The 13873-nt window shown below is 36.9% G+C and overlaps 1 protein-coding gene across 1 annotated transcript in view; it reads left to right on the top strand.

Annotated features, from left to right (window-relative positions):
* Positions 1 to 13873, top strand: part of ROBO2 (roundabout guidance receptor 2) — a 773029-nt gene that overhangs the window by 690052 nt on the left and 69104 nt on the right. Inside the window, exon 22 of the mRNA XM_044669246.1 lies at positions 6213 to 6369. Coding sequence (XP_044525181.1) covers positions 6213 to 6369 — 157 coding nt within the window. The remainder of the gene's footprint in view (positions 1 to 6212; positions 6370 to 13873) is intronic.

The raw sequence follows: 13873 nt of genomic DNA on the forward strand, positions 1-13873 counted from the left end.
ATCTCCACTCCATTTCTCTGTGGGTCCTAAGTCTCACTCACTGCCAAGGCTTTGCACTGTGCTCCCGGGTAAGACTGTGGTGACCTCAGACTCTAGTGAGGAAGTTGTGTGTGTGTGTGTGTGTGTGTGTGTGTGTGTGTGTGTGTGTGTATGTGTTCAGCTTGCACTTTGGTAGGTATAATTTTATCCCCTTATAGCATGGAAATGCCCAAACCCAGGCTACCTTCAAGGCTGCATCTTACGGTTGAGCCCCTTTCCTTTTCTGATTTCAATTTTTGTTCTTTTGAAATGCTTTGCTGTGATTGATAGTAGAGTCATGAAGCTCCTTCTACACTGCAGCCATCTTAGCTTGGAAGTTGTCTTGTTTGTTTTTAAATGTCCATAAAAATGACCTCCTTGCCATTAAAGGAAAATCTATGTAAAATAAATTCTATTTCAACCACATGCAATTTCCTGGGCTCAAGATCTTAAAAATGCCAAAAATAAAATATTTTCCTATTTTGGGGAGAACAAAAGGCATTTAACAGCTAACAAAGAGATTTACATATATCAAGAGAATGATAGTGGGCAAGGCTAGCCATTAGGATACCTTGAGTCAAATCAGCCCATGTAAAGCTTCCTTGCCTGAATTCCCATTGTGATGCACTTGCCAAGAATCAGAAGGAACACCTGAAGCTCTTCTTGACTGCTTTATATTCCTATGGTCAGAAAATGATGCCAACAACTGGAGTCCTTAGTCCTCAATCAATCAACCCTCAAGAATACTTTTTATGGGAAAAATGCACTAATATTCACAGAAACAAAGATTATTGTTTCTACCATGCTCCAACCCTTAATAGTAAGGTCCTCAAGGTCTTCTGGACCATTTTGACTTCTTGTATTCCAAAGGCCACTGAACATTAGAAGAGGAAGAAAGAAAACAAAAACAGAAAAATAAAAAGTTAACAATTGCCTGAAAAAAATTGACTGAACCTGCTATGGTCCCAAGAAGTACCTAGGTCCAAATGATCAGATCCAAATAATAAGCGATGCCAAAAACAGTTCACTGTTGGTCTCTCAATATAAAAAGGAGACCATGTATCAGGAACAGCACCATCAGAGATAATGAAATAATGGATGACATTTCTTATATAGTCCCTGATCCTCATGATGGATTGGGGAGAACTGCCCTTTACCACCACCCACTTAGTGTTCCATTGCTCACCAACCATCTCTGAGAGGACAGAAGCAGGGTTGGGAAATTGGGATGCAAAATCTCCGTCCCACCAGAGCTCTCTGAAGATCTACTCCCTCTTTCTCAACTGATTAAATACTGTTAACTTTCTTCTTGTTGCTAAAAAGCAAGTCCTCTTCCAACAGCACTATCCTTTGGCTTTCCAAGACCTCTCTGGGGATGAATTTTAAAGTCATCACTGTTTCCCTCCTTAAAATGTGTGTTTTGTAATGTAAAGCTAAATCGAAAATAGTCCTTTTCCCACTGAACATGCCATTAACCACTTTTCTAACACTGGACTGCCAGTAACCTTGAGGAACTACTTTGCTTTATGCTACCTCTGGGATCCACGTCTCTGCCTGTTGTTGTCCACTACCACAAGGACTCAAACTTCTGTTTCTGAATCACACATCTTGACCTATTGCTTCCTGTCTGCTTTTGCCCTTGGGACTCATGTTTTTACCCAGGTGCTCCTGTATCTCTTCTGTTGCCTACTCTGCTGGTCAACTGCTCCCTGCTACCCCACTCCCACTTCCTTTGGAAGACCACTTCTACTACTAGTGCCTGAGCTCTTCTTTATACTGGGATGTGTAGCTATGGCTCTACCACTTCTGGGACTTGTTTCCGCCCTCCAGTGGTAGACCTGACTCTTCCTCAGTAAGGAAGCTCTTTGCCTGTGCTTAACAGAAGTGCTATGATTATTGCTTGATTCTTCCATCCTGTGCTCGAGCTGGTTGTTATAGATCAGAGTGTCACTGACCTTGGCTGGTCCAAAACAGCAGATGAAGTAAAAAACTGCCACATCAGGTACTTCAAAGGGAGGCAGCTCCAAAGGGAGCCCATCTTCCTATTAGAGATCATTGTTTCCAATGAAGGAAATTCCTTTTGCTGCCAGTTAGCCCCATACAAAGGTCCAGGAGCTTCTAACATTATTAACTAACATGTTTGCCACCAAGACTAGGAATGTTCAGATTAGGATTCCCAACCTTTGAAGTAGGGAAGAATATGTATGTTTTGCAGGTATTGAACCTAAAAAAGTTTACTACAATTATATTCAAATTTTTAGAACACAGAGCATACTCACATAGGTGTTTTCTGATGAATATGAAGTTTACTCTCTAATGTCCAAGGAGGAGGAAAATGGGTGCCTCTAAGATAGCTACCAACATCCCTAGTGGCATCACCAAAAACATCACCAGAAGCATGAAGGCCAGTCCTGGCTTGCCTTCCTCTGATTCATTCATCTACCATTTGAACAAGTTGTTTTATTCCAAGCCTGCACATCTATGCCAGCTCTACAAGGTTGGGTCTCACTCATGCTAGTACCTTTGTAGTTGAAATTTAATACTGGAAACAGAAAGAGGCATCTATTCAAGTTGTAATAACAGGAGATTTGCTTAGTCACCACAGAGGAATCATATTTAAAAAGATAGGCATTGGGGATACCTCAGATTGATTCAGCTGAGCAAAGCTTCATTGTTTGAATTGCCCATTAGGATTCACCAGTGAAGCATTCAAATAGAACACCTGGAACTCCTTTTAGCTGTTTTATACTCACAAAATAAAGAAGTTAAAATAACTATCCAACATTTTTCAGGGTAAGGGTTAGGATATTGCTCCTACCACAACAACCCACTCAGGCTTCCTTTTTATCTGACAGTCAAAGAGCAAACCTCCTTTCTGAAAGCTCCTTTAAGGTCTTGATAACAAATCTTTTTCCATTAGAGATTTTTACTGAGGGCTACCTCTTTATTCTGTTGGGATAAAGACTCCCTCTTACCTTAATTCACTGCCTCACTAATGCCAGTCAGTCTGCTAAGGGATCTCATTTTTTCCCAGGTGATATCAAATATTCTGTAATTATTTAAAGATAGTTTTATCTCTTCTATAAATCATTAGAAAACAGCAATTCTCAACTAGTCCACTCCTTAGTGTCCCAAGTATTTACTAGGAGAGGCTTGCTTAAATGAGATTATAGGAAAGAGATTTGTCAACTGAAGGGCACCTGATATAGTATATATAAAGGTGTCAAAAGGCTCAAGTCCTGGGGATAGAATAAGCCAAGAGTAGAGGAGGGAAACTGACACTGTCTAAAAGAAGTTCATCCTCATTAGGTAAGTCTCCCAGGAGGTTGGATTCAAGAAATTGCTACAGTGGAGCTCCACCTTCCCGGTTAAGTTAGATGTGACACCAATCTCAGTGATCAAAGGTCAAGGATATGATGATAAATATTTTGTTTCAAAAGTTCATTCCATTATTTAATGCTGCTGTTTGAGATGAAAAAACTGGAGACAGGAAAAACAGCAAATGTGCTGGAAGTGGATCCAGTATCAGACCTCCTTCAAAGAACAATGGGTCCCCCAAAGGAAAAAAATATGTTTCATAAGAACTTTGATGATGGCTTCTATAATGGCAGACTACAAAACTAGACAAGAGAAGAGAGCCAATATACCCAATGCAACAACTGAAAACAATTCAAGAACGATGTGGGATCTTGGTATATTGATGTTCCAAAAATGGATTCTCCTATTGGCAATAGAAACATCATTTAACAAAAGTAACTAGTTAAAGTGATCACATGGACATATGTCCAGCACAACAAGAAGTGCCCAATATTTGCTAATTTCATTGGAACATTAACTTGATTTTTCAGCTCAGCAAAGACATATATCATATGGACACTCATGATCACAAAAATGCCCCACAAACAGCTATATGAGATGTGTGGCATTAGCAAAATTCCTCCATTGAGCTTATGGCTTGACCCCCAAAAGGAGACAATTTTGATTGTCCGTTCCTGTTCTCTTCAGTCTCAACTCTCTTAGTCATACTCATATCCACCATCCAGAGAAGAGTATAAATGAAGATCTTATCTGTCCATCCTTTAAGGCTCTCTTACAAACCAGCAATATTTCTCACAGCTGAGTCCCCTGATCAGACTTCCCAGGAACTACTGAGTTCAAATTCTACATACCTTTCTCATAGCAGGAAAAGCCATTAGTAAGCAAAGGAAATGATATTTCTCAATGAGTTCACTGGGCTGGAACAGAATGCAAAACACTGGGTCTGGAACTGAAGTTTTCAGCTTCTGCCAGAGTTACAAACTATTCTTGAAGAGCATTAAAATTAAAGGGACCAAGATAAATAGAATCTTGAATATTCCATTTAAATTTAACAATGAAAACTTCTTGTGTACTATCATTGTTAGACTATCTAACATTACTTACCTCACAATGAGCAATGGAAGAAAAGTGATACTATGTCCTCATGTCATCCATTGGGTAAAAAAGTAGGGGAGAGGCAGGCAAGCAGTTTGTTTTTCTTATTTCATAAAGTGTATGGATCCAAAAGGTTAATCTAGCCATCCTTTGGTACAAGTCCTTACAGAGACCTCAGAAAACATAGGCCCCCATAAGGTCATATGGACTCCAGGGCAGAGGGTGATAGATAGCCTATTTTAAGTTTTATAGAGTTACTCAGTGAGTGTCATTAAAATACCTACTTGGTAGATATGTATTCTTTAGAATCCAACTAAGCCTCTAGGTTTTTTTTTAAATTACAGGGGAATGTATCAGTTGCTTAATAGAACTATATCTGTAATCATATGAACAAGCTGGATCCAGAATTTTTCTTAGATTTGATATCTTATCTCTTTGTCCTTCTTATAAGCTACCATTTAGCTGGTAGAGCAGATAGAGTGCTTGGAATCAGAAGAGCAGAGTTGGAATTCAGCCTCTCAGATACTAGCTAAATGACCCTGGGCAAATCAGTTAACCTATTTTTGCCTCAGTTTATTCACCTTTTAAATGTAGATAATAACAGCAACTACTTTCCAGGATTGTTGTGAGGACTAAATGAGATCATTATTGCAAGTCACTTAGTTCAATCTGGCCTGAGACACTTACAAGCTCTGTGACCTTGGGCAAGTCACTTAACCTAGTTACCTCAGTTTCCTTATCTGTAAAATGAGTTGAATAAGGACATGGCGAACTACTCTAATATCTTTGCCAAAAAAATAACCAATCCATCACCAAAAAAAACAATTACAGTCATGAAGAATGGGACATGACTGAAATGACTGAACAACAAGAAAATTATTGTCTTATTTTGTCAAGTATAAATTACTTTGGAGAGTAGAAAAGAGGTCAGGTGGGATTTTATTCACCATTTTATGATCGCTAGGAATGCTCCCCTTTTTACTCAACTGTATTGAAAAATACATTTTTGCTCATGATCCTCAGAACCCCTTGTTCTAATATTTTGACAGAAACCCAAGCAAACAGGATAGTGACTATGGATATTTTCACATCATTCTCTTGGCTTTTATGCAGGTGTGAATTTTGCATTCCAAAGTATGCAGAATGTTTGCCCTGTTCCTTTTTCTATACCATGTTACTGAAACATTGAACTGTTAACATTATTTTTTAAAAATAGTTTTTGTTTTTAGTTTTTAAAGTTTTTAATTTTTTAGCACTGGGATTTTCACAAGTGACCTTTAAATCATTGAATTACTTTTAAGAGTTTTCAAATAAAAATATTCTTATCTGGATTAATTTTATCAAGATGCCTTTGATGTTAAATCAAACTTATTGTTGTATACCTAGATGTTCCATTTTCCACAGAGGGTTTATGCAAAAGAGAATCATAAATGCACTGTCTGACATTTGAAAGAATTTGTTTTGGCTCATTTTTTCTTTGAATGATGAATGTGTGAAGAAAGACATGAATATATCAATAAATGTGCTCTGATAGTGCAAACATTTTAACATTTGATTTTGACAAAGATTCAAATCATTTTAATGACTGTGAAAAGAAAAACATCCTTTTGAGTGATTAATTAAAATATTTTCTCTTATACACTTTATTATTTGTTTTCTTAACAACAGAAAAACAATGAATGAATGTTTTGAAAACATGAGTACAGCTTTATATAATTTATTTTTGTTAGATACTGTTTATTTTTTTAATTCAATATTTCTGAAACATTTGTTCCTTCCAGGTGGGAAAGGTGGAAAAAAGAAGAAAAATAAAAACTCTTCTAAACCTCCCAAAAACAATGGATCTAACTGGGCTAATGTTCCACTACCTCCTCCTCCTGTCCAGCCCCTTCCTGGAACAGAGCTGGAGCACTATGCCACAGACCAGCAGGAAGCTGGGTAATATTCCTAATTCTACTATTATACCTATGGTCTTAGTTGTGCATTTTGTTCCTGTCCTTGTTTCCCTTCTCCATTTTTACCATGTATTATTTGTCTTGACAAATACAAAGTTTCACACGTTGAGTATTGATTTTTAATTTCATTAAGGAACCACTTCTAGGAAAGACCAAAAAGGGTATGAACTTCCTTCATCATTTGTTACAACCTTCTATTGACTTAGTATACAGAAATAACATGAGATGTCATCACATTAGGATAATTGACCTAATATTTCTACCCAATGTGAAAAGGGAATCATAAGTTTTTGTGTGGCAACAGCAACATAAGTTTAAAAATTCTTAAAATAGAAAATTATATTTGCACACCTTTTATTTTAGCCAGAACTCTAAAAAACATGAGGTATATTTTAATGTATATATATATATATATATATATATATATATATATATACTTCCCACTCCTCACAGAGAAGTAAAACATTGATTTCCAACAATGAGGACAACATCTCATATGAGCTGGCTTTAGGACTTGGGTTATATATGTGTGCTTGTGTGTGTATATTTATTTGCTTTTAGGATAGTAAAATATTTCAGTCATTTGCATTTATATAATTTATATTTGTTTTTAGCACAACACAATGAAATAGTAATGAATATATATATAAACACATTGTATATTCTAAAATGTTATTAAGTCTCAATAATAAAAATAATAAATTAAAATTTATATAGAGCTTTAAGATTTACAAAACACTTTGCATATGCTATCCCATTTAATCCCTACACCAACCCCTGGGGAGTAGTTGCTCTTATTATCCCTATTTTACAAATGAGGAAATTGAGCCTGAGGGAAGTTGAGTAACATGATCACACAGCCAGTAAGTGTGTGAGGTAGGATTTCATTTCAGGTTTTCCAGGTTCAAGTAAATAAGTTTATTCACTACATTACCTAGTTACCTGAGTGATATGATTCCTAAATCACCAATTCCTCTTTGTGCTACCTGTGTGAAGAATTTATTGACTTAACAAATTAGTTTGCCACAATTTAAAGTCACCTCTCCAAATTATTTAAATAATTACTTTAATTTTCTTCATAAATTCAAAAATGGTTTTTATGTGCTTACTATAGTGTTTTATAGCCTAGTCTTGACCCACAGGCACCCTTTCCTACTCTTCTCAATAAACAAAGTATTTTTTTCCTCAGGCATACCTTCTCTGAGTTCCCCAGATTAACCTTCCAATACAGAAATTTATGCATAATGTCAAGTTGACCTTTTCTTCTTACAAATGGCCACAGTCGCCTCCCTCTCAGGTCACCCACCATATATAACCCAATGTACTAAATTATTGATGTAATTTTCTTCAGACATTTCACATGTGTAATAGGAGCCTAAGAGTACTGTCTTCTTTTGGTGATAAAAGTGTGTGACCTTCTGTGATAGATGTTAGAGATATAAATACTGTTAAAGTTATAAATAATGTCATGTACAAGGTCCTTAGAGAGGAGAATGTCAGAAACAGTGATCCAGGAAAAGAAAGGAAAGTCTGAACATTTCTGAGTGGAAGAATAGCTATTGAGGCAACTTTGATTTACCTTAAATATAGTAGACAGGGTAGTTGAAAAAAATGCAGGTTTGCAAAGGGAAAAGATAATGGTTATCCAAATAAAACCAAACATGATCAGGGAAATGTGGAAAGATTTGAAGTTTTTCATTTGTTTCTCTTGCCACCCTCCTCTTACCACCTCAGAATCAGCATAACAAAATACTATCTCTGGATTTTTTAAATCAAAGCTGTTTCCTTCAAAATAAATCTAATCTGTTCACTTGACTTTGGCATATTGGCATATTGGCATACTGGCATAGTTTATTTGGTTTAAAGTTGCTTATTGAATTTAAGATAAAAAAATCTTATATTCTAAAACTATAATTATGTTAATTGTATTATTACTTAGCTAAAGTGCAACTTGGAGTATCTTATAGCCTATATTTCCACAGTATTCCATTTGATACATAAGTACAGTAAATTTATATAGTTTTTGTGACCAGCTTGACTTTTTGTGTTGCACTACATCCCTAACACACATATAATGGAAAGAAAACATATTGATCCTAAAGACAACAGTGACTATTTAGTGCTCAATCAATCATACTATCAGAAGAACTCAAAGCTCCATATTATTCTAGATCTGATTTTTCTAGATTTTAAAATATTACTCATTTCAGTGTTTGTCAATGCCATGTTCTTGAGAATTGTAACCAAACTTTCAAAAGCACATCCTAGAAATGAATTTGATCCCATCCATCCAAAAATGAAAAATAAGAATAGGTTTTGTCTTTTTCTCATTTCTGTATATATAGTCCACTTTTAATGATCCTGATGCTCCCCTAAATTAGAGTAAGAAGGAGTTTTAGGGGAAATATCCTTCAGTAGTAAAGTATAGATTTTCATTGTTTTGATTACATATATCTCACTTCAATAAATATTTATTAACTATACTATGTGCAAAGCACTGTACTTCCCCCTTCCAAAAAAATCCCTGAAATGAGGGAAAAGTCAGAATTTGAATCTCTCTAAATCTTAGGATTGAGTTTTATTTTTAAATATAAAAGATATTTCTAGTAAGGCAGAAAAATGAATGCATCAGAAAGTCATGAATAAATTAGAATGGAAGAAACTATTGGAGGGGAGATAAAAAAAAGACATTGTTAAAGGAGATAAAAATATTAGTAGCAGTTGTATTTTAGAATGACCTAATATTTGTCACAAGGACACATCTAAGGGATCAGAACTGAATTATATTTGTCATAAGCACTAAAAAAAATTGTGTGTGGATAGATAGATAGATAGATAGATAGACACTAAAATGCCCCCGATTACTGATTTTTATATTATACTTCTTTCCATTATCATCAATTTTTTAGTTGTAGTATACTTATGTCATTAGGGGTACTATAGATATGACTGTATGCCAGTCTATTAGCATTTATAGCTATAGGAAATATAACACCTTTCTGGCTCAAGACTTCAAATAACCTATATTATACTTAATTTTTAATTATTATGCTGAATATTGTTCTTTAGTTGCTCAGGTGCTAGCTATCATCATTAAGATCCCTAAGAATCTATTCTGTCCTAAACTTTTCAAAGTACAAAAATATTGCAAGTTTATTGTATCATGGCTCCATTGGAAATAACTTGATAGTTGTTCTGAGCACATAGCACCCCATGATGGTAATTATTCTCATTAACACATCTCCTGAATAACATACCACTTGATAAAATGATGCTAAACTCTGTTATTTCCCAGATTCCCAATACTGAGAATTTTTAATATGCTTATATAACTTGGAAGAGTTTCATAGTGAGTAAGTTGAGAATCAGTACGTTGTTGTGTTGTAAGTGTAAATTGACATGCCTTTGCTACTATTGTACTTCACTTATTTTTATTAATTTGATCTTTATATTTGACTTTTTACAAGTTAGTTAACCTGAAACATTGCTTTCTGGCAATCTGTATCGTTATTAATTAGGTAAGATAGACATTATGGTGCTTCTTATTTAATTGACAAATAGGTTAAAGTAAAAAATCTTTTTGAAGATAAACCAAGAGATTTTATCTTTGGCATAAATGCATCTTTACAGTCATTTATTTATTTTTATAAAGGAAAAAACCCTGAAATTTCTCTCATTCAAAACAAATAGATCATTTTTTAAAAGTGGAGGTAATTCTGAAAATAAATAGTCACAATTCTGGATACTAGGATGGCTATAATTAGATAATACATCACAAGGCCCTCCTAAAATTTAACAGAATTATCTGAATCACTGATGACATGAAATAAGTTCTTTTAAAAAGCAAGTTACGGTTCCGGTAAGATGGTGGTGTAGAAGGAGCAAATCTTAAAACCTCTGTACCCTTACACACCGAAATAGAAAACAATGTGCTTCGAGAAGAAAGAGGACCAAATCTAATAATGGGACAAAGCAGGGGGAACCCTACTGCAACACAACTAAAGGGGTAAGCCAAGAAAAAAGGCTTCAATACTTGAACTGTCGGGACTGAGGTAATAGAAGGGGAATCCCAGGATCCCAAGACGCCTCCCCCACATGCTGTGTGGAGTCTCCAGCGGCCGGGGAAATCTCAGGGCCAGGTGGGTGCACTGGTCAGGAGAGAGGGCCTTGCTGGCATAGGACTCAGGGAGTCAAACACAGGCACTGGAGAAGTGACTGGAGGAGAAAACTAGAGAAACACAGCAAAAACGCCCAGAAGATGATGGCTTAGAGAGAGCCAAACCCCAGAGCTCAGATGGCTTGGCTTCCTCATACGGAGATAGAGAACACAGGGCTTCAAGAGCAAAGAAAACCAGATCAAACACAGTGGATAGTGCAGGGGGACCCCACTGCTGGAGAGCTCAGTTCAAGGGAGGGGATTATAGGAACTGATTAAAAATAAAACACTGGTATAGAAGGAAACAGTGAAAGAAGAAAGGACATTAATAGGAGAGAGAATCAAAATGTCTGGGAATGCAGGGTTGATAATTATAACTCTGAATGTGAATGGGATGAACTCATCCATAAAACGGAAGCAAATAGCAGAGTGGATTAGAAACCAAAACCCAACCATATGTTGTTTACAAGAAACACACGTCAGACAGACAGACAGACAGAATGAAAATAAGAGGATGGAGCAAAATCTTTTGGGCTTCAAATGAGAAAAAGAAGGTAGGGGTGACCATCATGATCTCTGACAAAGCCAAAGTGAAAATAGATAAGGTTAAAAGAGATAGGGAAGGTTACTACATCCTAATAAAAGGCAGTATAAACAATAAAGAAATATCAGTACTCAATATGTATGCAACAAACGGAATAGCTTCCAAATTTCTAAAGGAGAAGCTAGTGGAGCTCAAGGATGAAATAGATAGCAAAACCATACCAGTGGTGGACCTGAACCTTCCCCTATCAGATCTAGATAAGTCAAACCAAAAAATAAATAAGAAAGAGATAAGAGAGGTGAATGAAACCCTAGAAAAATTCGAGTTAATAGATGTTTGGAGAAAAATAAATAGAGACAAAAAGGAATACATCTTCTTTTCAGCAGCACATGGAACATTCACAAAGATAGACCATGTAATAGGGCACAGAAACATGGCAAACAAATGCAAAAAAGCATAAATAATAAATGTAACCTTCTCAGATCATAATGCAATAAAATAGTTATTAGTAAGAATACATGGAGAGGGGTTCCGGGTTAAGATGGCGGCAGAGTAAGAAGCAGCTCTTAACCTCTCCTGACCGAAACACACAAAACTCCTCAAGGGGACATAAAAACAAGTCCAGACAAACGGAGGAACCCCACAACAGGGCACAGCGTGTCAGGTATGTGGAATCGAGACATTTCCAGGCTATAAAGGGCTCTCACTAAATCGCGGGCTGAGCAACTGCCCCACCCCCACCCCCTCCACACTCATCTATAGCTCCGAACCCAGCTAAAAAGAAATAGGGCAAGTTTGGGGCACCCATCGAGTCATCAGCAGCTCTGGGACCTGTTCCTGAGAGCAGCAAGACTTAGGACCCCATTAAGTCAAAAAACGCACGCGAAATCTGAGCGCGCGGGAGCAGGACGCTGGGCGCAGAGTGCAGGCTGAGCAGAGGCGTGGGTGGAGGCAGACACAGCCAGGAACTAAAGCCTAAGTGGGGAACCAGTGCAGACGGGTATACGACTGTGGAAGCAGCGCCCCGAAACTTGTAAAGAAACCTCCGGCAGAGGATCAAGCAAGAGGGCCCACCAGGGGGCTTGACCTTGGAAAAAACCAGAACTCAGACCTCAGGAGCCAATAGATCGCGAACAGACACTGAGCGCGAGGATAAATCTGAGAAGCTGCTGGGCTAATGATGGCTACTCAGCATCAGGAAGTTCAGAAGAGAAAGAATAATAACAAGAAAAAGAAGTCTTTAACACTCGACAGCTTTTACACAGAGAAAATCCAGACAACCGAGCAAACAGAGGAGGAGAACAAACAAGCATCCGGACCCTCCTCAAATAAGGAAAACTCCTCACAAGCTATGGAAGAGTTCAAAACTGAGATTCTGAGGAAAATGGAAGAGATCTGGCAAGAAAATAACAGTTTAAAAGGTAGAATCTTGCAATTGGAAAGTGAGGCTCAGAAATCAAATGAACTGATAAGCAAATTGAACACCAGAAATGACAAGATTGAAAAGGAAAACCAAAAGATTATAGCCGATAACCAGTCCCTAAAGGCTAGAATCGAGCAATTAGAAGCTAATGATCTCTCAAGACAACAAGAACAAATAAAACAAAGTCAAAAGACTGAAAAAATAGAAGGAAATATGAAATATCTCAATGAGAGAGTGACAGACCAAGAAAACCGGTCTAGAAGAGACAACGTGAGAATAATTGGTCTTCCAGAAAAACCAGAAATTAATAGAAACCTGGACTCCGTACTAAAAGAAATTATTCAGCAAAATTGCCCTGAAGTCCTACAACAAGAGGGCAATATAGACATCGAAAGGATTCATAGAACACCCACCACATTCGACCCAGAGAAGAAATCGGTTAGAAATATTATTGCCAAATTCAAAAGCTTTCAAGCAAAAGAAAAAATCTTACAAGAAGCCAGAAAGAGACAATTCAAATATCAAGGAGCACCAATCAGGATCACACAGGATCTGGCAGCCTCCATGCTAAAAGACCATAAGGCTTGGAATACAATATTCAGAAAGGCAAGAGAGATGGGCCTGCAACCACGGATCAACTACCCATCAAAATTGACTATATATTTCCAAGGGAAAGTATGGGCATTCAACAAAATTGAAGAATTCCAGGAATTTGCACAGAAAGGACCAGGGCTAAATGGAAAGTTTGATATCGAACCACAAAAATCGAGAGAAACCTGAAAAGGTAAATAAGTTACAGAGGGAAAAGAAAGAAAACTTATAATTTTTAAATTTGCCTTTTTAAGGGCCTCAGTGAGATCTAATTATCTGTATTCCTATGTAGAGAAATGTTATGTTTAATTCTCTGTAGTGAACTCTATTCACTATTATAATATTCACTATTATAGTAATCAGAAGAATAATTTACAGGGTGAGGGTGGAACACTAAATAATCTAAGATGGCGTGGGGGATGGGAAAGAAGGGGTAAATAGCAGGGAATACCAAGAGAAACTTGAGTGAATAAGAAAATAGAATATTCTATTACACACAAAGAGGGCATGGGAGGGAGAGGGGACAAATACTATTATAAGAAGGAGAGGAAGAGAGCATTAAGAGGTAATAATCAAACCTTACTCTTAGTGTAATCAACCTGGAGAGGGAAGAGTAGTTAAACTATCCATTGGAAAATAAAACTCTTATCTAACCCTTCTGAGAAAGTTAGAAGGGATAAACCAAGGGGAGCAGGGGAGTGGGGAGGGAAAAAAAGGGAGGGGAGAAGGGGGAGGGAATTCATAAGGCTTTTAAAAACAAAAAGGGGGGGGAA

This window comes from Gracilinanus agilis, chromosome 3, assembly GCF_016433145.1.
Source record: "Gracilinanus agilis isolate LMUSP501 chromosome 3, AgileGrace, whole genome shotgun sequence".
NCBI classification, from domain to species: domain Eukaryota; kingdom Metazoa; phylum Chordata; class Mammalia; order Didelphimorphia; family Didelphidae; genus Gracilinanus; species Gracilinanus agilis.